The 25,320-nt window shown below is 33.9% G+C and overlaps 1 protein-coding gene across 2 annotated transcripts in view; it reads right to left on the bottom strand.

Moving 5' to 3' along the window:
* The window catches only part of LOC116765822 (protein vein), a 41,480-nt gene extending 17,561 nt beyond the window's left edge, over positions 1-23,919 (bottom strand). Inside the window, exon 1 of one of the 2 annotated variants that reach the window (XM_032655420.2) lies at positions 23,437-23,919. In XM_032655420.2, the coding sequence (XP_032511311.1) occupies positions 23,437-23,851 (415 nt within the window). In that variant the 5' untranslated portion in view covers positions 23,852-23,919. The remainder of the gene's footprint in view (positions 1-23,436) is intronic. The other variant, XM_032655419.2, reaches the window with a different exon arrangement.
* Between the last annotated feature and the right edge of the window lie 1,401 nt (positions 23,920-25,320).

Below are 25,320 nucleotides of genomic sequence, written 5' to 3'. Positions count from 1 at the left end.
TCAATTTTCATTTTTCATCTCGGCTTTTAATGAAGTAGATTAAATTAATTTGTCTGATTTATTATCTCTATTATAAGAACGTGTTTACAAAATGAAGCGGTCCGAAGTATTGCAAAGGATTTGAGGGATTTATGTTAAAAAAATGACTTCAAAATTAATATTAAATTTGTTTTGAGTTTACCTATTCTCTGTTCTGATATTTAAAAAGTACATACCTAAATGAAACTCACATAACATAGTGGGTTTAAATTATTTCTTGAATATGATTTTTTGAGTTTTTAATTAGACTAGTTTAGTTTTATATAAATCTGTAGAATGGAAAAAAAAAGATAAATTGGTACTTAAAGTAATATAAAACAAAAACTATGTAATCTATAAAAATAGTACTGATGGTGCGATTCGGCTATTTAGTTGAAATGCAAGTGAATAATGATCTGGTACAAATTATTCGAAGGTTTTAGATTGAACGTAAAAAAAAGCTCTTGAGGTCGTGCAAACCAACGACGGCATATATTTTATTGTCGTAAACTTATTTTAGCGCAATTCGAGAAATTGTAAAAAAAGTCTCGTGAGCAGTTTTAAATGATTATAATTTGTCGAGTAACTGAGTGACATATATAGCTGTCGGCCGGCCCATCACCCCAAATTTATACGATTCGGCGAAATTTCACCGAAAAAAAAAATGGGGAAAACTTGTAAAACACTCACACGTGATAATAATTTAAGGTATATATAAATTGTGACAAAACTTTTTGTTGACTGACGAAATTTGTTAACGAAGTTATATTTTAGATAAAACATATGAAACGATATTGTGTAATGATAGACATTCTGTGACGAAGAATGCTTCATTTTATATTTTTTAATTGTAATTTAATCATACTTAGTCGACGATTCAAATATTAACTAACGTATTAACCAATTCTCATGTGTAAAGAAATAAGCGCATTAGATTAATATGAGGAAGTACGTATAGTGACGATCCGAGTAATCCAGGAAAAATATAGTCATTGTGGAAACATCAAATGATATGACAGAAATAAAATATAAATTTAGTTGACGGGATAGTTCTGTATTATGCGTGTAATAAATAGCATAAGTCGTCTATGGATGTTATAAAAGAAAATGCAGCGTCGTTATCGTTACGAAACAGAGCGCCGCGTTTGATAGCTGGCGAAAGAAATATATTGGAGATAAAAATATGCATCTTAGCACATAGTCGGGGACGAATAGAATTCTTTATATTTTATTAGATTTTTAAGGTTACATCCGAATATCCATACCTACATTTGAATTTGAACAAATGTTGTATGTTTGAATGCTGAATTTACTCACGTATCTGTTGACCGGGCGTTATTGAAACCAAATAATCCATTGACATGGTAGTTATCTGCATGTAGTATGTGTCTTTAATGTGCGTGATAGTGTGTATAGTGTTAATTTGATGTAATTTTTGACACACGTACAGGTCTCATTAAAGCCACGCCGTTATTCGCCGACAGTACCCGACGCGCCGTCTCGGCCATCTATTTCTAGACGCCCGCCCAACCAAGTTTATTGACTCGGGCCCGACTATACCCGGATTTGAGTCCGTATTATATCGATACGTTGAATGAAACACACCGGCAAATGATATGTCAAGTGTCAAGCGCTGTGATGTATCAATTTACATTGATGATGTATCAATTGCTATTGATTTAATAAAATTGTTGCAATGATTGATGGCTTATACAATATTTTAAATCTAAAACGTTTATTTATATCAAATTCATTGATTGATTTATTATAGGAGATTTTTTATACACTACTTAAGAAAACAAAGTTATTAAGAGGAGATCATCATATTTTCTTATAATTTTTTTAAAGTCTCTTTTGAACATAGAGACTGTAAAAAGACGAAATTTTTAACCAAAAAGAGCGTTGGAATGTTAACACATTTTCGATCAATGGTGCTTTACATCAAATTTTGAATGATTATTACAATTTACTACAAGGTTAAAATCCACTTCAACTTATCTGTAGTACAACAAAACTTTTTACTGAAATATCAAATACGTTCCGATGGATCGCATGTTACGAGTAAATTTCGTTGACAGTAAAAAAATATATTCATTCAATATAATAATAAATAATAATATACCTAAAAATTAAAAATAATGAGAAAAACCCGAGACAATAAAGACGAGGAATAAATATAATCTATATAAACTGCGTACATGAGAGTTATTAAGTTTTAGAGAGCTCACTACCATTGACGGCAGATGCTCCTGCCATCTGCCGGTGAGATAGTTCCTAGCTTTGAGTCGATTGCCTTCGTTTGTTTTGCCCTTGGAACTAATTGTGTACTGTCAACTGTTTGATATACAATTGATATTCTATATATAACTTATGCAATATATTATTGTTATTAAATACTAACTGTATTGTCTGTGGATTCATAATTACGTTATATAAAGTTGGAATATACCTCAATATTTATGTTTTATTATATAGAGTAACATATTTTAATAAACTCGTACGTACAATTAATGTAATTATGATTATATAATATATATTTTTTATTAATATATAAATAAATAGATATTTATTTTCTAGCGGTACTTCTGACGCAAGGTGGCAATCCATTGCCGTGTCTAGAGACCACAGAAATTAACGAATATACATAAAAATTAAATTAAATCCACGGTAAATATTATTAAATATAAAAATAAACAACTCTGGTTACATATCAATATAAAAATGTAGGGTTTTAACTTTTACGTTGTTCTGTGTCCAGCCATAGAGTTATATCCGATTTTGTGTCATAATGGTCAGGGTTCAAGAGGCACACGTAAAGACAGGTGCGAGTCGCGTGCGCGTAACACTCGCACGAAATAAAAAAACCACATTAACACGAAGCTCAGTCAGTTAACCGTCGATTTGACGAACTTTTTTTGTACTAATTATCATAGATATTTTAATGGGACAGCTTTGCGAGAAACGAATAATAGTTTCAGCACTTTTATCACGAGATGGCGTTCCTGTGCTGACATGTTTAAGATTATAATAATCAATCAATATAATTATGAAATATTTTTACGCAAATTTCAAATTTGTTGTTTCTTTGGATTAATTCTATTTAAGATTTACATAATAAGAGTTTAGGTTTAAACTTAAGCGTTTATTTGTTTCATTGCAATATAAATGAGAATAACTTCAAATCTGTCAGTCCTTCAAACCTAGAAGTATCAAAAAAAATGGTAAGTAATTCACGATGATCTCGGAATAATTGTATTAAATTTAGTGAAGGAATCGATTAAGTTACGTTTAATTGATTGCTAATGTGAACTTTATGTGAACAGTAAAGTTAAATATTCTATTAGAATGACTGTCGTTATATAGAACTTGTATTTATAATATTAAAAGTGCAGTTAATGTTAATAGATGTGTGTTCATGACTCCGAACTTTGCTATCGTTCATGTTACAAGCGGATGCGGGCGAGGAAGCGATTTTAAGAAAATTAAAATCAACCTGTACATCCAATTGAAACAATTGATTATAAAAAGGTAATATTATAATGAATCAACTATATCATTAATGTATACGTTTTATGTTGTCAGTATTAGGCACAGATATGGACTCTTAATTACCAAAAAATATACTTAAGTGAATATGTATATTATTTGGAAGTTCTAATTGTATCTGTCAGTCCAAGCTAGTCAAACAATCCCGACAAGAGTGCTACAGTTATTATTAGTATAATATTTCGTTTTTCATTCTTTTGTAGTGACATTATTATTTTTTGTTCCGTATTCCTATTTCCTAATTAACGTTGTGATGGTAACTGTGACGCGTCCATGTAGTCTGGCCAGTGGTTGCGACGGACGCTGTCTCTTATGACGCTGTGCTATACTAAGTAAGTTAATTAGTGCTACCAACCGGTGCAAGCAGTTTTTGTCGATCATTGTTCCAGTGTCTCGCTCGGTTCCCACGGCCCGCGCGACGATACACATAAAATATTTTTTATGTTAATCTTATTTTTTTTGTTCCCCTTTACCACGTTTGAGGAGGCCGCGAAATATTGACGCTGGTTTGATTGTCGTTTTTATTGTAATATATCTGTGATCAATATATAGAGTATACGTCGATCTAGAAGTACGAACGGCCTGACCCTCCGACTTTGTTTATTGGACGGTGTTAACGTTGCAATGTTATTAGTAAATTCTTAGAAATATGTTATTTAGCGTTCTCATTTCGGCGGATGCCAATACGGGAGATAGGTCAAGGGCGACCCGGTGTAATGCTGCCAACCGAATGTTACCCACATGATTTTTAAACTTTATATTTGTGATGTAATTCATTTACATTGTTGTTTGTATGTTTTGTAATGTTGGCTAACGTGGACGTTACAGTCTGTTAGAACAGAGTACACTGAAGATCACATTTTCATATATATTCTTATTTAGATCTTCAAATCAGGCTTTTGCACACCAAAAGAGTAATACTAATATTGCATTACTTAAATATGTGTGATATCTTGTACTTGAATATCACATAATACTTTATCACCGAGTTCCTCTAACCGTGTTTAGTCGACACTTGTTTTATGACACACTGCAATCGGACACCTGTCTGAGCGACGTCTCTCTTGTAAGGTCATTCAGAGAAATGAAGTTATATATTACAAGTTAGTTTTATTGGATCATAATGATCCCACGTGTGTTCATCAACTTATGAACTATTAATGTCATGAACATGAACACGAAATGTCCGAACTGAAATGGGACCTTTCAAAGCGTGTTGACGTTGCGACAAAGTCGAACACAATCCCATAGATTTTCCATGAAAGTTCAGCGACCTACCGCGTTACTTTAATATCGCTCGTAAAAGTCCCTCGGCGGGACTGATTAAAGATGCAAGCGTTAACGGCCGGAGAGGCGATATATTTTGTTTGTTTTGCCTCACTTGCGTATAATTCGTTATAACTCTCCCCGTAATGGCGCTATCCCCTGAAATAAAGCTGTAATGGAGTCGGGCGTTACGGATCTCTCCGGAGTTACGTCATTCCACCTAAAGCTCCCTTCCCGAGGTACAATTAAAAACATAAACACGAGGAATCGTTATTTATGTGTTCTTTAACACAGCAATATGCAATTACTTGGCGGTATTCTATTTAATAACTTGAGTTTAAATTAAGACGTCTCATTTTCAAAGGGAGTTTGAGGGTGGTTTGATAGATCGTTATAATTTTATTATATAATCAAAGTAATATTTTAATACGTATTCATTAAAGTGTTGATTTATGGCTAATAAGATGGCCCGCTATGAATAGAATGTTGGTAGTAAATTTTCTTTGAGAGCTTTCGGTCTGAGAGTTTTCAAAGCGGGAGGTACTTTTATTTGATGGAATATGAGAGGAATCTATCTTATTTATAAAAATATTTCACGTTATAAGTAATTCGTCGGCACAGTATCGGCAGGAGCGGAGACGGCTACTTAACTAAACGTAATCGATCTAGTGATGTGAACGTAAACACTCGATAACTTCAAGTGCTCCATTGCTCATATTAATTGTCGACAGACATAAATCTGAATTAAAGTGCCTTCAATGAAGTCTACATGTGGTTTATATCTCGCTATTAAATATAACGAGCTTCGATATAATCAATGTATACCTTTTTTGTAATAGCCGATACTGGTATTCATTTATACACGAATCTATAAACCTTGTCAATTTTGATATAACCGCAAATGATTTTAGTTGAGCGAAGAACAATTAAAAAATAGAGACGACACCGTAAAACAAACTTAGGACTTCTGATATAGAGTTGTAAATTACGTCTAGATTATAATAATTTTCGTTTGCTTTCATCTAAGTTTAAACATTTTCTAAATAAAGCATTTGTTGAATTTTTGGATCACATATTCTTAACCGAGCCGTAAACAAAGTTTAATGTGTTAAATTTATTACGGCGTTCAATTTTCTATTACATAACAAAGTATTTTTAACATTTTTAACGGAACCCAGTGCATACTTGATGTATTTTGAACCTTAAGTGTTACTACTTATTTTATTCTATTCTCAATAATGGTATCCACAAAAAAGGACAAATATTATATTCTAGACTAATTGTTACAAAAATATCAATTAAAGACTTCTATAGTAGATGTATGCCTATAGTAATATCAAGATAATTCAATTAAAACTATATTCATTTATTTAGCAAACAGGTGCTGTTCTGAATGTCAATATCACTAATTAAAATAACGAAGGCGTGTATGTAATCGATGTATGTATATAATTCCTCCGTCGCTGGCAGGTGTGTCCGTCTGTGTGTTTAAATGTCTCTGCGGGACGGAAACCCTGTTCGTCCGTCCGTCACTAATGACCGCGGCGCTAGATGTTTAACGCCTCTACTTGTTGTCTAGTTTAAAATAAAATTTATATCTATAGTTTTTATGAGGCTCGACGTTTTCTTGTATTGTATTTTTCTTCGACATGAAAACATTGAAATGGAAACGACTTAAAGATTTCAAGGGAGGTATTAAATGAGTCGTGATAATTTTAAAATTATTATTTATTTTATAATTCTTTGAGTTAAGATTGAACAATAATAATCTTTTGTACTTGAATTAGATAAACATATCTATCGAGTCAAAATACACTATTTTATGGTAGAGTACCTATGTACATATATATATATATATATATATAGTATAAGTCGTGATTTTTTATATTGTTATGCTTGAATAGTAATGTTCTGTATGTTGTATAGTATGTAAAGCAGAGTGTAACATAGAACTCAATAGTATCCAGTAGACCGTGACGTATCATTCTTTGTTGTATCAAATCCAAAAGCGAAAGGTGTAAGCGATAACCGATGATGAAATTTTTATATAGTATTGTGAAATTATATTTATTCGTAACTTAAAACAAGTCTCACTTTCGATGCTCGCGGTTATAGAAAATGGATTATTTTTATATTGAAATAATTTCTAATACGAGAGTTAGATTTTAAGTTAGAGCGTTCCAACGATCACGAGCAGGTACCATGATATGAGATAAAAACCTTGCAGTTACCAAGAAATTCTTTAAGGATAAATTGCATTAAGTGGATATGTAGATTACTAATAGCAAATTTTTTACTACTGTGAAAGGTGATTGAGAACTTGGATGAAGAGACACTAATAAGGATGGGAAATAATGATAAAAACGAACAAAATCGATGTTTGCTCCTGATCAAGTAACCTTCATTAAATATTGCGATTCTTTTCAAAATATCCACCATCTCCAAGGCGAACCCTGAGCGCTGATGAGTTACGCTTGTCTATAAATACTCGTATCGTCTCTATTATTACTTTACATACACTCACTCACTCACTCACTCACTCATACGTGAGTAACTCGGCTATTGTTAGCCAACTTGTCAAACTGTACTTACACTTCGTTTTATAGTTCACCAAAACTATCGTTCGTATATATTAAATTCACACTATATATTAGCCTGTTACATAAGTCACATTATTTTGATTATATTAAGAACCAGTTTACTATCTTTAGTATAACTTAAAAAGAAATCGGTGTCCAAAATCGTATCTCACAAATAAAGTGACAACTCTTTCTTCGTTTTCATCTACGTGGCTATCGTTCATAATCAATTGTGTTATATAAAATTATATATTCGATTTAATTTATTTTCTTATAATAATTTTCCGTTTGAAACATTATGTTACATAATATTTTATATGCCATGTTGTTTCCAGTAAATCAGTCAATCAATTTTTTCACATACAACTTCTGTACGATCTCTGCGAACGATCTCAAAATCTAATTCAATAACATCTATAAAAAACTTAAATAAATCTATATAATTAATAACATTTGACTTATATTATAGCGAGGTGTTTAAAAGGTTGCAGTCAACAAGGTAATGGGGTAATTTGGATCAGATAGATTTCCACAGTTCAAGGATGCAGTACGGTAACAGGGCGAGCTGGACGGGGAGTGGTCTGTTAGCGTTCAGTCATAATAATTATATCAATTACGATACTTGAGATATTAAATCATTGAGCTTTCGACATAATAATTCTGAACCTTTAAGCTTAATTGAAAGCCTTGGCTATGTCATATAAGTTTTTTAAGTACGTTAGTACATAAATTATGAGTTCTTTCTTGAGGCGCTGGATGAGGTTAATCTTGGGAGTTTGCATTTTTGTTTAAAAAAATGTTGTGGTAAATTCCATATAATATTTTATTATGATAAATGATTTTCGAATTAATATTTATTTCTCGGTATGGATGCGTTATGGATTTTATTGATTGTATAGTTATAGCAAAGCAATATGCTTTAATTTAAATAAAACCGATATTTTTCGGATATACTACGCGTGCTTTATTTTTGTAAAAAACTACACGGTTGCTGAAAAGTAACCGAAACGTCGGGATTATGTAGTTTTTTACAAAACTAAATCACGCGTGGTATATCAGAAAAATATTGGTTTCGTTTAAATGAATAAAACTCGCGAAAGTCTCAGATCTCATTAATATCCGCTAATCTATGAACACTGTATTAATTTTTCACATTATAATTTCTGTGCTTCCTTCTGTATATAATGTACAGTGTGCTGTTATAGTATATTTATCGTTTATTGTGGTACAAACCAACCATATCAATTCAATAACACAATAGACAAATAAAATGTCTAAGCCATACGATAACATATGAACGTATGCGATGTTCCGATCTCCGATAGCCGTTTGCGAACACACTCTTAATGTACGATGATGTCTGTTAGGAGTTCACAGCCATTATAACTTGTGCTGATATACGTTATTAACACATTCCCTTATATTTTGCACTGCTATTGGTCAAACTATATCGAAAATGGAGATTTTTTGAAATTATTATGTGTCAAAAAATCTTTATATGTATCTGTAAATAATTTAATATCTCGTATGTTAGTATAAGCTCGCGATATTATCTTTAAATACGATTCTATCGAATTACTCTGTTATGTTCGGTTCGGAAAATTGGCGCAGGTGAAGATCTCTGTATGATAAATGTTTTGTTCCCAGAAAATAGCGCACAACTCACCGACCGCGGCGCCGGCCATCTATGGATCTGAATACGGCGTGGTATTTACTCTATTGAATAATACGCTTATTATACACACACACACACACACACACACACACACACACACACACACACACACACACACACACACACACACGTTAATACATTATAGTATTAATTTACACGTACTAAAGATATGGCGTGGATGTTAAGACGTGCTCAAATGTATTAAATGTTGATTGCAAGTAAAAAAAAAGATTTTTTTTCTTCAAATATTATACGTAGGTAGCATAAAAAAATTATCTTTAATATTAAATTATGAAATATCGAAGCAATTATGGTCATTCTTTATAGGTATAGGTCAAAGTGATTTGTTAACATATACTTAAAGACAAAAAATAAGTAAACTATATCCTGTAGCAGTTTTCTCGTAGTGAATTACAATGTTACAGGTACGACTCTCAACATTAGAATAGTCTGTATAGTTCGTGTGTTATAGGAAAGGAATCCGAAACATACGTAATACATCACCTTGACTGTGTTGACTTGTGTAGATTTTTCATTGAATTTACTTGAGTTTCGCGGAAAGCTGTACAATGCGTTGACCCCACTGTTTACATTATACACCGCTTTTATAATAACCTGGTCTAGAATTTTTATCACGTTAGTTTTTTCGCCTGTTTCATTCCATTAATCATTTCACCTTTCATTTGTGTTACTTCTAATGTGTGGGATTTAACGAGTATCGGGATTTAAATAGTCAATGGGTTATGTAGACTGAGAATATGCTATCTATTTTTGTTTTATCAAAAAACTTTATAAATGAATTCTTAAGCATATATTTATCTCATATATAAAAGATTTCATTTCAGTTTTTAATGTTTGTGATCCCTTCAACTTTATTGTAATATGAAAGCCACATATCTCAGTAGGTCCTTTGTATAGATAGACGTTTTTTGTCAGCTCATATTGTTTTGTCTGGAGTCTGTAATGCGACAGGAAGTGGAAGTCCACGTAAGATAAATATTATCATTCATTATATAAGTGTATCTTTAGATGACGTGCGAAACAACTCTTGTAAGCACATAAGTTTGAATTTTCGTTGAGTTAATCTGAATATATAAAATGTTATTTAACATCAATAAACTTAAGATGATAACTCATATTATTTATGTTTAAATAGAAAACACATAGTGCTTGATTTTCTTCAATACGCTGATCTTTTCTAATATGCTGCAGTCTAGTTTCATTGGAGTGCTGCCATCGTACTAAGTCGCTAGCTCCAGATCTAAGTCACTCTTAAGCCTTAAATAAAAAGTAGTAAATATTTATGAGGTAATGGGAAACACGACTTCTCGGAGGTGTCAGTACACTTGATCAACTGTTTTATTTACTCTGCGTCAGCGAGGTCGATCGTACTTATTTGGCCACGTCTTGATGTGATGAGCGTGATCAATGAATACAAGCATAACAACGCGCACGAGATACTATACGAGGAAACTACGAAATATATTAGTATGAAAATGAATTTGAAACTGATCCTATATACAGATGCTGTGTTTGCATTTCGTTTACGCGTTATTCACTGGTATGGGACAACTATTGAACATTATTATCGATATTTATTATTACGTTGCTTCGCTACTTTTTTTATGTGACAGTTGGTAAACGAGCAGACGATCTACTTGATGGAAGGTAGTTGCCGCCGTCTATGGGCAGCTTTAACATAAGGGATGTTGGTTGCTTTGGCGACCTTGATTGTGTAAGGGAGAGGAAGGGGTGTGGAAGTCACTAGTCACTGCACTTACACGTCATTATAATTGGGTATAATTTTTTAATATTACATACCTATTATATATATATTTATATATAACTTTTATAAGGAATTGTTATCAAGAAAGGCAAATCAAGTGCAAGTTTTTATTTCCATATTATCAACCATGAGAACGGAACAATCATAATATCCAGACCATCTAAGGAGACGTGAGTTCCGGATATTTATTACTGCACATTATTATTCTGATATATGAAGAGAACCTATAAGGAAACGGGAATTTATTAGTTAACTAGTTTTTGCCCGTGTCTTCGTCCGCCTCAACTTCGGAGTTAAGTTAAGATGGCAAAGTGTATTTTTAAAACAATAGATATAATGTTAATCTACCGTCAGCGATACGTATAGTCTGTGTCCCGTGACTTCATTCTATGTTCATCTGTTATGACTACATAATAATAGGAATACAATGGAATGAAGGAATATATTATAGCCTATGTCTTAGTCTGATGTCTGAGCTCTGTTAGTGTAAAGTTTCATCGAAATCAGTTCAACGGTTTTTGATTAAAACAGCAACAAACATCCACAAATCCTTACTACTTCAAAAACTTTCGCCTTCATATTATTAGGAAGTAAAACTTAAATAAAATCATTAATATAATATTTTAATGTTTATAAGTTAAAATTTTAAAAGTAAATTTATAACTATTAATACTATTATTCAACATATAGTTAATATTAATAAAAATTTCTCATATATATATATAACATAGAATACATACAGAAACGGTGATAATCAGAATAGTAACATTTTATAAAGTAATTGTTAACTGTGCAGTACGTAAAGCGAGTACGTATCAAGACAGTGTTGTATAGACGTTTTGTTTACACTGTCAAGTTAGGTTCCTTGTAAACAGACAAAGAATTTATCATTATAATGTGCTCTTATTAGGAGATCGGAATGTTTTTACTCATTACTCATATTTTTCTACAATTTTCACACACTACGTCATATTCTATCCGTAATTCTATTCTATAAATGCTGTAAAACGCCGTTAAAATTCCAACTTAAAATATATATGTATATAACGTAAATATAATAGTTATAAAAATGAAATTATTATAGTTTTCTTGTTGATTTCTTGTTTAATAACTTAAATAAAATATGCTAACAGTATTGATATAGAATCTATAATTATATATAAGGAAACCATATCAGCAAATATTTGTAACATGATTGAAATAAAATATGCTTTTACATAAAAATGTTTAAACATTACCAAACAGTTTTCAAATTAAGACAGATCAACTGAAAGAAAACTAGATACTAATCAAATGAGCTGTCCAGTCACGACAAATTTAACTATGATATTATAAATAATAAATAATGAAGAATTATCTTCCATTAAATGCAATTTTAAGTTGTAAAGATTATATTGGTATGTAAAGATTATATACTGGGATGTAAAGATTATATCGTAATGGGACAATTTGTGAGGAGGTATAGAAGCAGGGATGTTTGTTGCTCTATTAACATAAAACTACTTTGCAGATTTTGATGAAACTTAACAGTAACGTTTCTTAGATATCAGAATAGGATATGAGCTATAAGTTATCCCGGAATCCCGTGTGGATCTCGCGGGATCATGGCATAACCGTTATATACTGTATGATTGTCGAGTCGATTGGTGGTACTTTACCCTGTCGCTTTAGTACAATTTTCTCCGTATCTAATTCGGTATTTCACCCAAACAAAGTCCCGGACAATAATTAGTATGAACGTAATGAAAGTCACTATGTCGTTTGTTTATTATTTAAATGAGTCCAAACTATAACAGTTAGCCGTCGGAAGGTCGTATCGACCTTAAGCCCTGACCGAACCAGTCTTTTCCACTCAATAATCGTTACTAACTTAAATGGTAACTTCATCTTTTTATACCAACTGTTCTGCCACACATTCGATTCTAGCCCGTTACAGGGATGCACAAATAACGGAGAGACGATATCAACGATTCTGAACCTTGCGCGTACGGAATACGACTTCGTTGTCCGCAACGATTTTTGTTTCATGCTAACAGTTTGTTTTTAGGTTGTTGAGCTAAAGATTGATAGTCTGTTAGTGTATAAATAAATTGTTATAATAATATATTATATAACAGGCCTTTGAATTTTTGTCCGTCGTATTATTTCAATATTTCTATCACAAAATTTCGCCCGACGAAGAAAGCGTAAGGTTATTGAATATTTTCAATTTCTTAATAGATTTATGAAAGTAGACATCAGCCCATTTTTTCTTATTTCAATATAAAATCTATTAAATAAATCAATAGCTTCTTGCTTATGATATAATAATTATAACATTTTTATGTTAATGAAAGAAATAATCTTGATCTGTTATGGCCAAGACTAAGGAACTATTTATTCGTCCATGTTCAGCCGATGTAGAAAATATTAATAAAATCATAACAAACCACTATTTATATGAATATATTGTTTGCTCCAGTTTCAGTAACGGAAGGACAAAAATGTATAACGATAACAATTTATAGATATTAAAGAATATGAAAAATATTATGTCACAAAACTATTGTGATTCGTTGTAAAACGGCCGCTTAATATAGATTTAGAAATCGTTTCAAGAGAATTATTTAAGATGAATGAAGGTGAATCGAAACAATTTTATATAACACATTAAAGCTCACAAAGTTACCAAACTTTTTTCTAAAATGTCCAAAGAGGAGCGTCTCGCCGAGTGATATGTGACACGTGGCGCGTCACTTAAGAACGTCATAACACATAGCCCGCGGACGGACTGAAATGAAACTTAGGACATAGACGCAAGGTCGACTAACCGCTGGCAGCAGGGACGGTCTCTGAACTCTGAAAATAATATTTCAGTTTGGACCACTTGCGTTACGTAACCGATGTTATAATTATAATAGGACGGGGTTTTGAACATTCGAAACTCGATGAAATGTCGCTTTTAACAATCATTATATAGTTTATAATATGATTTAATTAAATATATTAAATTTCCTGCCTTTTGATTTTTAACCAATGTCTGATTGTGCAACAAACACTACTACAAGCACGCACTTACAAACACAAGAGCGCACGCATATACGGACACAATCACATATGCACACAAACAAACACATTCACACACACTATGAAACTTTTGCATTTATGTTATTAGTAAGACATGAAATGATGACACGCACACTATTGTTTCAATAACATTAATGTATGACATCAAACAAAAATGTAAATACAAGATCTATTATATACCATAAGTTAAACTATTTGAAAATCAATTTCCTTGATACCTATGTAAGGACGGGACCAGAGGACAATGCCACACATATCAATTCAATTCGCCAATGTATTTAATATCTGCAAGTGATTTGAACTATTTGATAGCTAGCGCCGGTTCATACAACTCACGACATTAATTTAAGAATCTATAGAAAAACTACGCCTGTTATGGTGACGGCGCCATTGAGTTGATCGTTGCCGATACGAAATACGTGCGGGGATTACTTACGTCCCTACTGGATTATACATATGTATGAATTGTATATATATAAAGTACATTGCTGTTCACGTACTACACTTCATCATATACTACGGAATAAACGCTGCATCGTAAAACATATAGGATGAAAAATATGTATGTGATGAAGTGTTTTGGAAAACTTAAAAATTGATATGAACCTGTTGGTTATTATTCAATAGAAAACTCATGAATAGATTAGAATTATCAATAACGTTTTATTAAATAAATACCTTTAAGACTCTATATAACGATCTCGATAGAACAGTATTTTCGTAATCCACTCGAGGCTTGAATTGTACTTAAGAGTTAACGTCAAATGTACGTTTATATTGCGCACAGCCATTTTATACAGTATTTTTAACCCCCAAAAATTGTTAATACTTCTTATCGACTAATTGGGACAAATCAAAATCTACATAAAGTTCCCAGCAACACATGACCCCTGACTTATAGTAGTGATTCATGTCGCGACAGGTCTTGACACGTTTGCTGGTGATCCTATCTCTGTGATTACAACTCAAATATAAAGTTCTATATATATAATATTTACGAATTTCATTCCCTTCCTCTCCATTATTAGCTTCAGGGATGTTTGTGATACTGAACTCATTGTCTTTGAATTGAAACTTTATTGAGAAATTAAAATTAACGTGTTATCATTTGTAAGTAGAAGTTGTCTGTACTACAATAAAAGTAAGCGTTGTTTGACTGAATAAAACTATTATAAGCTGTTTATAACAAACTGTAGACTTATTTAACCACGATATAATAAAGCTTGGTTTAACGAACCGCCTCATGTTATACGTTCAGTTGTTTTTTACAGATTTATTATATATATCGGCGCAAGCAGCTTCAACGACGGATGCAACATGAAAATAACTGGCACCAATTATTATAACACCTTATTGGTCGTCGTTACTATTGTTAAAAGTAAAACGAAATCAAAGAGAATAGAACTATGTTTGAATTCTGGTTTAAATATGACGTCTGGACGCACGACAGGGGACTGCAGAGTTCAGCGAGTGCGGAGCATAAAGAACCTTCGAGAAATACAAGAACATTTAGAAGAATTGAAGTTTCATTTTAAAATATCTGGAACTTACTGAAACAAGTGACATTAGAGACGTCAGCGAGGCTGGCGTCCTGTCTTTAAAATAATGAATTTGTAATAAAATCCGATATCAGAAGTGGGATCGCTCCTGTGATCAGTTACTGCCGGTCTTAGTGTATTTGTAAATTCTGATCCAGCTCAAGAAAATAATCATCCGAACAACTTGTGTAATGAAGAACGCTCCTCAGTCTTTCATGCAAAGGATGTCAATATTGCAGAGCGTGACCGAACGTTTGCTACTAAAAAAACAAGGGATACGATTAAAATTACTAACAAGATCATATTAATTTTATCATCTTTTGACCCCGGTGATAGTGTGTGTGTTCGGGATTGATTCAAACGCATCTTGACGGCTGTAAATACGTACCAAATCAGTAACTACGACATTCGAATTAAAGTCTTTTAAAGGAGTGAGCTAGAAAGTGTGCAGACGATTGGTTAGTTGCAACATCTACACAAGAGGCATTACGTGAGACCATAGCTAACATTTGTTATTATCCTTTGAGCTAACCTCGTGTCCATGATGTATTCTCAAGAGAACCATGAGATTCTGTAGGGAAGGCTTGTGGTACCGTGACAAGACAATTATACACCACCGATCTGGAGAGCGTGACCTCTGAGCTAATCACGTGTTACCCTCGAGCTAACCACGGGTCCTTGATGTATCCATAAGAGAACCATGAGATTCCGTAGGGATGCCTTGTGGAGCCGTGAGAAGACAAGTCTACACCACAGATGTGGAAAGCGTACCTCTGAACTAATCGCGTGTTACTCTTGAGCTAACCACAGGTCCTTGCTGTATCCTTAAGAATACCATGAGATGACGTAGGGAGGCCTTGGGAAGACTTGAGTATAAAGGTACACACTCGATTTATAAGAACTTGCATGATTTTAATATCAAACTACTGAGACCATTGCTTTATTTAAATACGACAATAGACATACTCTTCACGGTAAAATTTGCAACATGTCTGGTTAACACACGGCAGTGCCTCTACAAAAACGATGCTGTAATTCAAACGAAAGCATACTCGACTCCAAAATCCTGATCAAATACATCTATTGCGAATATAACTAATTTCTGTTCCTTTTCTGCTAACCGTGGTCATGCGTTTGAATCGTGTTTCCGACGGGAATAAGGAGATCACGCCGAATTTTAATTTAATACCAACTGGTAAATGTACTCTTAAATAAAATGCAAGATCGCAGTGGTGCGTTATACAAGAATCAATTGCAAATGAAATCTCTGGGTGTAGAAAACAAATCGTAAACTATTTGCGTGGATTGAGATCGGACCTTACTATTTCAATGAATAGTTAAATAGTTATTAATGTAGAAATAATTTTCTATAGTTCCAGGTTTTGAAACGACTACTGATATATTAACCGGAGCAGATTTATTACGTGATAAGAATACATGTGGAAAATTTAGTATCCTTGCCGATGTTTTGCACATACGAACAAGTCAATTATGCTTTGACAGTTTAGATTACAATTCAACAATCAGTCCTTTTAAATCGAAGTAATGCACCAACACATTCAAAACAGGATGGTCGAGGCGGAGAGAAGATACAAAGCTAGGTTTTTGAGAGGTCGAGCTACGATTAAAAGATTCCAGAGGGGAGATATAGTAATAATAAAAATATAACCCCAGAAATCGGATATCCCTATATTTAAAATTTTGTGAACGTGTGAGAATGATTAATATCTTGTAAAGTGATTTTAGACAATGGATGACTTCGAAATGTGGCACATGACCAGCTACGAATGTGGCACTTGACCAGCTACGATGAGACTTCACAGCATCTGAGGGACGACACAGAATTACTAAGCAAGCATTTAGGTGGACGGTTCACCTACCTAATAGTTATCCGGTGAGCGTATTTCATTTTGTTCAAATTGCTTCATTCAAACGCATTACCATTAATCATTGCTAGTAATGTGATTGTCTAACACTTACTTTGAGATATATTACTATAAAAGATGCATTTGGCGTGCGGATCCGAACCATAAAAAAAAAAAAAAAAAAAAAAAAAAAAAAAAAAAAAAAAAAAAAAATTGTACACGGGTGGAGACGTCTTACGCCAAACACACAAGAAAGAAAAAAAAAAAAAAAAAAAAAATAAAATAAAATAAAAAAAAAAAAAATAAAAAAAATATTGTCTCGGGTGGAGACGTCTTACGCCAAACAAATAAAGAAAAAAAAAAAAAAAAAAAAAAAAAACAAACAAAAAAAAAAAAAAATATTGTACACGGGTGGAGACGTCTTACCCCAAACAAATAAAAAAAAAAAAAAAAAATATTGTACACGGGTGGAGACGTCTTACGCCAAACAAATAAAGAAAGAAAAATAAAAAAAAAAGAAATAAAAAAATAAAAAAAAAATATTGTACACGGGTGGAGACGTCTTACGCCAAACAAATAAAGAAAGAAAAAAAAATAAATAAATAAAAAATAAAAAAAAAAATATTGTACACGGGTGGAGACGTCTTACGCCAAACAAATAATGAAAGAAAAAAAAAAAAAAAAAAAAAAAAAATAATGTTGTAGGCGGATGGAAACGTCCCATGACATATGTTATGAATGTTCGTGTGACGCCCCAAAGCCATAAGTAGATTAAATAATTGGACCTGATATTATGATTTCGTCTCACGATGAGTCGTAATAAACAACGTAACCCATACGACAACAACAAATTTGTTAACCATAACTATAACAATATAAAGTTATCTAGGTTTACTGTGGAAGTACCTAGACTACATAAGTATCTCTCTGTTATCACAGAAAACAATGCAGAGCACGCATCAGTATAACCGTATCGGCATGACTTCGGATGAAGCATCAATTCTTGAACCTGGCCCATCTCCTCTACGAGACCTGCAACGGGTACGAGAACATAACGAAAGCTAAGCAGGAGAGAACACATCACCAGGCAGGTGCAGAGCACGCACCGCCTGCCAGAATGGCCGTATCGGCGCAAGCAGCTTCAACGACGGATGCAACATGAAAATAACTGGCACCAATTATTATAACACCTTATTGGTCGTCGTTACTATTGTTAAAAGTAAAACGAAATCAAAGAGAATAGAACTATGTTTGAATTCTGGTTTAAATATGACGTCTGGACGCACGACAGGGGACTGCAGAGTTCAGCGAGTGCGGAGCATAAAGAACCTTCGAGAAATACAAGAACATTTAGAAGAATTGAAGTTTCATTTTAAAATATCTGGAACTTACTGAAACAAGTGACATTAGAGACGTCAGCGAGGCTGGCGTCCTGTCTTTAAAATAATGAATTTGTAATAAAATCCGATATATACTTTATAGCGACTGCTTTTATATACATTGAAAATTATGTAAATATTAAGAATACAATTACATTGCTTTTAGTCAATGTCACAAAATGTCAAATTAATTGTCACATGTTATATTAGTTTATCACATAATTATATGGTACAGAATGTATAACCCTAATTTTGTTAATTACTTTTATATATATAATATAATATTGGGTAAGTATTTTCACTTTACTACCAATTAATTCGAAATGTCATAGGAATTGGGTTAACCTTGTCACAATCAATAGGATAATTGCGATTTTACGAACAAAACGAGGCACCAAAAGATTCCTTTAAAAAAAAAAAATTGACTTTTGTTGTCTATAACACAGAACACATTTATGAAGCGAAAACAAAAAAAAAATAAGCGTTAATCTCGTTCTCCAACGTTAATACATCGAAATATTTCGTTAACAATTTAATGTCATACGTAATTATTGATTAATGTCAAAGCGACCCGCTATCGGCTATAATTTGGGCCGATGTCCTCGACATTTGGGAGATTTTGCCGAAACTCGACCATCGGTCAACAGTTAACCGTTACATAACAACTATAAGGTTATCATTTAACTTAATAAGGTTCATGAGCGTAGTTAGAGTGACAAGTTGTTCGGGATTATTTATGCACAGATATAAAGTGTTAAAATTTGTGTATATTTAAGAATATAGCATAAACTTTTAATTATTTTTTTTTACTGGCCGTGTAAGAATTATTTATTTTTATAAGTATATATTTTATAAAAAAAAAAAAGTACAAAGATCGCGTCGATAATAAAAGATATTTACGGCAAAGATCTCAAATAGCGAAGTACCGTTTGATTTTCATAATGCGCGAACCGGCCGTGAGATTTCTTGAATCTTCATTACATATGGGTGGTCGGTGGTCGGTGGTAGGTGGTCACTAATGTCCCTCAATGGCCCCGCCGCACACAACATGCTTGTTATTAATAATTTATTGACATTTATCATTATTATTATTAAAATAGTCAGAATCTGTCATGAGTCGCGCGCCGTTATCATATTACAATTATCATTCGTGAATTGATAATATCGAATGTACAATATTAAAGCATCTTAATCGAATACTAGAGATATGATTGAAACATTCCGTTCAATTCAGTCTTAGTAATGTTCATATCTAGTTGTTCCGATTTAAAAAGAAGATGAAATAGAGATATCCTAGAACACGGTGGAGTAGTGACACATTACGTCATTACGCTACAGTCGGACACCGCAACTAAAAGTGTTTTAAAAAATGTCTGAATTGCATTTCGCTGAGACACAAATTGTTGATGTGACTCAAAAGATTTATAAATAGTTCCAGACTAGAGGAAGTCGTCTATCCACGTAACAATTTCCACGCGTAATCCGCGATTGATATATATAAATTATTATAAGAAATATATATATTTTTATGAGTTCTTCTCGATTCATTAAACAATTGTAATATCAGAGTAATTCATGTTTATTTTTATCGTTTCCCGTTTCTATTATCGTATAAATGAAATAAGATAGACAAAAAACTATCGCATATTAAAATTACGATGCGACAAAAATTACCTGGTGGCTAGTTTTGATAATCTACATGTGATAATGGTTAAGAATTTCAAACGATAGTATATTTTTTTTAAATGTATTGTAAATTTTATATGTTTAGGGACGGCGACGCTCCGGACTACACAGAAATACCGAGTTGACTTTAGTGTCGTCGGAGAATTCCGCAGTCGATATATTGCTTTCATAATACGTGGAATATTTAAATAAAACTAATTTACTACAAGTGTTCGAATGAAAAAACTATAACATAGTTCATAGAATTGTTTGAAGGTATTAGATCTGAAACACAGACTAAATGATCTCTGGAATAGTTATAAAAAAATATTACTCGTATATCAGTAAAAGAAATAATTATTATTTATAAATTTTCGAAGTGAAATCTAAAATTTAAGTAGAGAAAATATTTGCTGTACATTTTCATGAAAAAGCAAAATGTTTCTGTACTAGAAAAAGACAAATTACTAATCTAGTGCAGTTCGTCATTCGGTCCTAACTTGACGCAAAGCAATGAATTGAATCTATTATATGCTGTGGACTCGAGCGTTACTATCGAGGACGTGTTTGTTCTGATGGGAGCTGCTTAGTATCATCCACATATATATTAAATAATAAAATACTTTATAGCGGCCGTAAAATGTCTAAATTAAAATTAATCTTTCAGATCGAGACCATTACATGAATACACATAATATTAAAATTCTCAAACACAATAAAAAAATCTTCCGACCGAAATGAAAGCCACCTATCTAAATCTTCAACACGGAACAGAAACTGCAGGCATATACAATATAATGTAACATAGGTTAATATTTCTAATAGGACAGTAAAGCCGGCAGAGCGCATCGAGCATAATAGTGAGCCGGCAACCCGTAACGCCGCCATAACTTTATAAAAGCATTTAATAAGACGCCGTCTGACTTCACAGTCGAAGGTCGACCACACCTACGGGATCACCCTCCACCTACCGCTACTATACGTGTACACTAAACAAAAATTTGGAAACCCTTAACCATTACACAAGACATTCAACAAACAGCATGTGATAGCGAATAGGCGTATAGAGTGGAGATTTTTTTTGTCAATTATTAAGCAGAGTTCGGTTACCTTATTATTTATTTAATTATTGCACCATTTGATTACGTGATGAGTATCAGAGATCAAATATATTTGAGGTAGCGGTTTTTTTCTATAATCTATTACCAAGTCGGCTGATGACTAATCCGAGAATTACTAATACCAGAGTTTGTTGACTCGTATTAAATGCCACTAGACGACTTGACGAGCTATTCTTATTTCCGATAGACCACAATGCAAAGTGTTCAAACATCGTTAACACACACAATAATGTTTATAAAGATGCCGCAAAAAACACAAACATCGAAGAATATGAAAGATAGCGGTGATGGGCGCCCGAGCTTCGAGAGACGCTATGACATAAACTGGAGATTAGATCGAGACAGATTTACAAGCAAATAATGAGAGAGGGAACATTAACAAAGGAAAAAACGACGGAGAACATCCAGAGAGGTAAACAATCTGAGCCAAACGCTGAAGGTAAACATACAGCTAGCGCCACTCTCCCACAGAAACATTCGCTCGGGAGCAATTAAAGTTAAAAGAGCTTTACAGGTTAGAAAAATAAAACTATTTATGGATATCGAACAAAATCAGTGAACACATTGTGAAATGGAAACACAACTACTTATAGTGAGAACATTCATGAGCTCTAGTCATGATTTCCAAGATTTAAGCTATTAGTGCATATTCGAATATAACCATATTTTTTTTATTAATGTTAGCTATTTCTGGTCATACTTTTGTAGCCTTCCTGTTATATGGCAGTACATTGAAGTGTCTTTGACAGGTCTGTAAACTATTTTATTACAATGCTATTATTCCAATATAATGTTCACAGCAGTGTCAGTTCGTTTGAAGAGGACATTAATCTGTACGGCGTTGTATACTCTCGATGGTCCTAATTGCATCTTATTCGCGGATCGCGGAGTCGTTTCATCGTATCGGTAGCTGATGACGTCACGACACGCTCCATTTCAGACCAGTCGGTGCCCGTCTGTCAAATGTACCGTGACGCGGCTCACGTGAACCCTGGCTTTCGAGTATATTTTTTTTGGGCACTTGTTCCGATGTTTCCGGAGCGAATTACTTTCTACTATTGGATTTTTGTCATCGAATTTGTCGGCACTTTTATCTGTATTTTTTTTGTTCGTATTTGTATGCCAATAGTTCAGTAATTTTAATGATTTAATTACGACTTCGGATGGTCATATGATCGTTATATTTACTTTTTTTGTTCTCTTTCTGATCGTGTTTTTTATATTTAGAGGCTCATAGACAAGTTCGTAGGTTTTATTGGAACTGATAAGCTGTTTAGTGTTATCGAAAAATTTTGAATTAACATAGAATCGAATGCAAGGTGTTTAAAAATGTTTTTAAAATTATTCTTACTCCTCGTTTCAGTAGAGAAAGGGCGAAATTTTGACCTTTTTGGTCGGAATTTTTATGGAACGAAATGATAAATAGCATCAATTAAGAAGGATGATTGTGTTGGAAGTTTGTCCGTAATCATGTATATCAACATCTCAGTTAAAACTTAATGTATGTTTCCTCATGCATCTAGCCGTTTATGAAGGGTGCATAAATGAGATCGGGCCAGTAATAGTGTGCATTTAGTGGCTATGTTTTGTTACAACAACCACGCACGACTATTTACACTGTACCTAAAATGGATTCCTAATGGCTACTTGTTCGTACGATACACCTGCCACGGCATATTTGTTAACAGTGGATACAATTTATTGGTATCTTTAGCACTAATGATAACTTTCGTATTTTGAACGAGTTAAATATGATCGGGTGACTTGGAACGTGTACTCTTGGATGAAGACTCTAGACCGAACGAAGGTTGGATTAAAAGACATCGTGGGATTAAATCGACGTCGTCGGAGTTGGTCTATCGAGACGATACCTTCGGGCGTTCATAGCGGAGAGCTCAACTGCCATGCACTTATAATACACAAGACACTCACTGTAACCAGGCTTGTAGACCGCTCGGATCCTCCTGATCAATTTGCCGGTTCGTCTCAACGGAGGGCCGAGCGCCACCGCGGCGTGACCCCTCCTCTCCGCAAACACGATATAGTTCCTGTGGTTCTCCAAGGGCACTTCGAATCGTCCCGAACACTGGAGCGAGTCCCGGGGCAGTCTCAGCCGCAGGACAGCGTCCTCTCGCGGCCAGCGGCCCTGCCGGCGGAGCACCCGGCGCACCTGCACGGTGGCGGCGTCCTCGGCCAGGGATTGCACACGGGCCTCGAAGGCGGCCGGGGCTCTGTAGGCGCGCCAGGCGACGTCCGCCCGCTCGCAGTAGAGGCGGCGCGGCGCCGCCAGGCTGCCAGCGAGGCACAGCAGGGCCCAGCAAAACGCCGCGCGCCCGCACGTCTTCATCGCGCCATGGCAGCGCTCGCGTGCGACCCTCTCTCGTCGGCGGCCGGCGCGCGACTGCCGCCCGGCCTCGGCTCCTCTCGCAGCTCGGACTCTGATTCACGCTCCGCCTACAGAAATAGTCTGTGCGGCACACACCACCAGCTACCTATACTATAGTAGGGAGCACCCGGCACGCGCCGACTTATCTCCGAAGATGATTAATTTGCGATTGTAATTAGCGAGTTAGCGCCCGCCGACCGGCTCCGGTTAGCGAGTGGTGGCTCCCCGAGGGTTGAGCTGATCTTTTTCGAGACTGGGTGTCCTCGCTTCCTTAACCTGCATTGCGTCTTCGTCGTGACTGATTTCCTTACATCCTATTCAGTTTAATTTCGGTCTTCTATATGCCATCACCAATATAATTACTAATAAATGACTCTGACTCCTCTCCATTAACGTTCAGATATATTAGGATAACTCGTCCGAACTATAGGTATGAGAGTGATGCTTCAGATTTAAAACAGTTCTAGGAATTGTTTTTTCTCATCTGAGCCTACACCTAGATATAAAATTAGTATTAGACATGACGCCGGTAACTATTCATATTAATTCTAGGAAGTTGGAATTTTGTTATGTTATTCATTCTTAATACAATATTAATAGTTCGGGATATATCGTAGGATATAACCAGTGTAACCTTATTAGATGTATCATATCTTATGATTTATATATTTTATGATATAAATATGATATATTCAAGTAGTTTTAAACATATATCGAGTAGGATTGGGAATCTTGGCTTCTATAACTTTTTTATATTCGTTATTTAATATGATAAAAAAATAATAAAGTTAAAAATGATTCGAGTGAGGTTGTGAAATATATATATGTTTAAAAGTTTCTTACTATGTGGTACATCCTATTGCTAGAACACAGATTTCTCGTAGCGGAGGTTTTCATTTTACTACAATGGCTCGTAGCATGGGTCTACGTGTCGTAGCGCGTAGACCACTCGTAGCCTTTGCTTAAACTATGTGTATTGTAAAAATATCCAAAGTATTGAGAATACTTCTCTCAATAATCTGGAGCAATCATGTCTAATATAAAATGATTTTGTTTATTTTTATTTAATGAATTTATATAAATAATTTTATCAAATCCTTTATTAGTGAAAGTTAAATAAAAAATAAACAATTCTTATAACTCATTGAATACATAGTATTTACAAAACTATTGCAAGGATCAGATTTTATGAGAAATTTACCTTCAGTATAATAGCTTCATATTTCCCACAGTCGGAATGTTCAACGTCGAATCGTTATATTTTTCGATGGTTCCGTAGATTTAATTTCACACACAAAAAAAAAAATTCTCTGTGAAAAACAAAGATAAATAAAAACCATACAAAAGAAGTTATCATACCAAAATACAAATTAATATTTGATTTTATTATTTATATGTTTGTCTTTATCATAAATTGGTTCCGTGTGGGG

The sequence above is a fragment of the Danaus plexippus genome, chromosome 11 (genome assembly GCF_018135715.1).
Source record: "Danaus plexippus chromosome 11, MEX_DaPlex, whole genome shotgun sequence".
Lineage (NCBI taxonomy): Eukaryota > Metazoa > Arthropoda > Insecta > Lepidoptera > Nymphalidae > Danaus > Danaus plexippus.
This window is presented reverse-complemented; position numbering and strand designations above follow the sequence as displayed.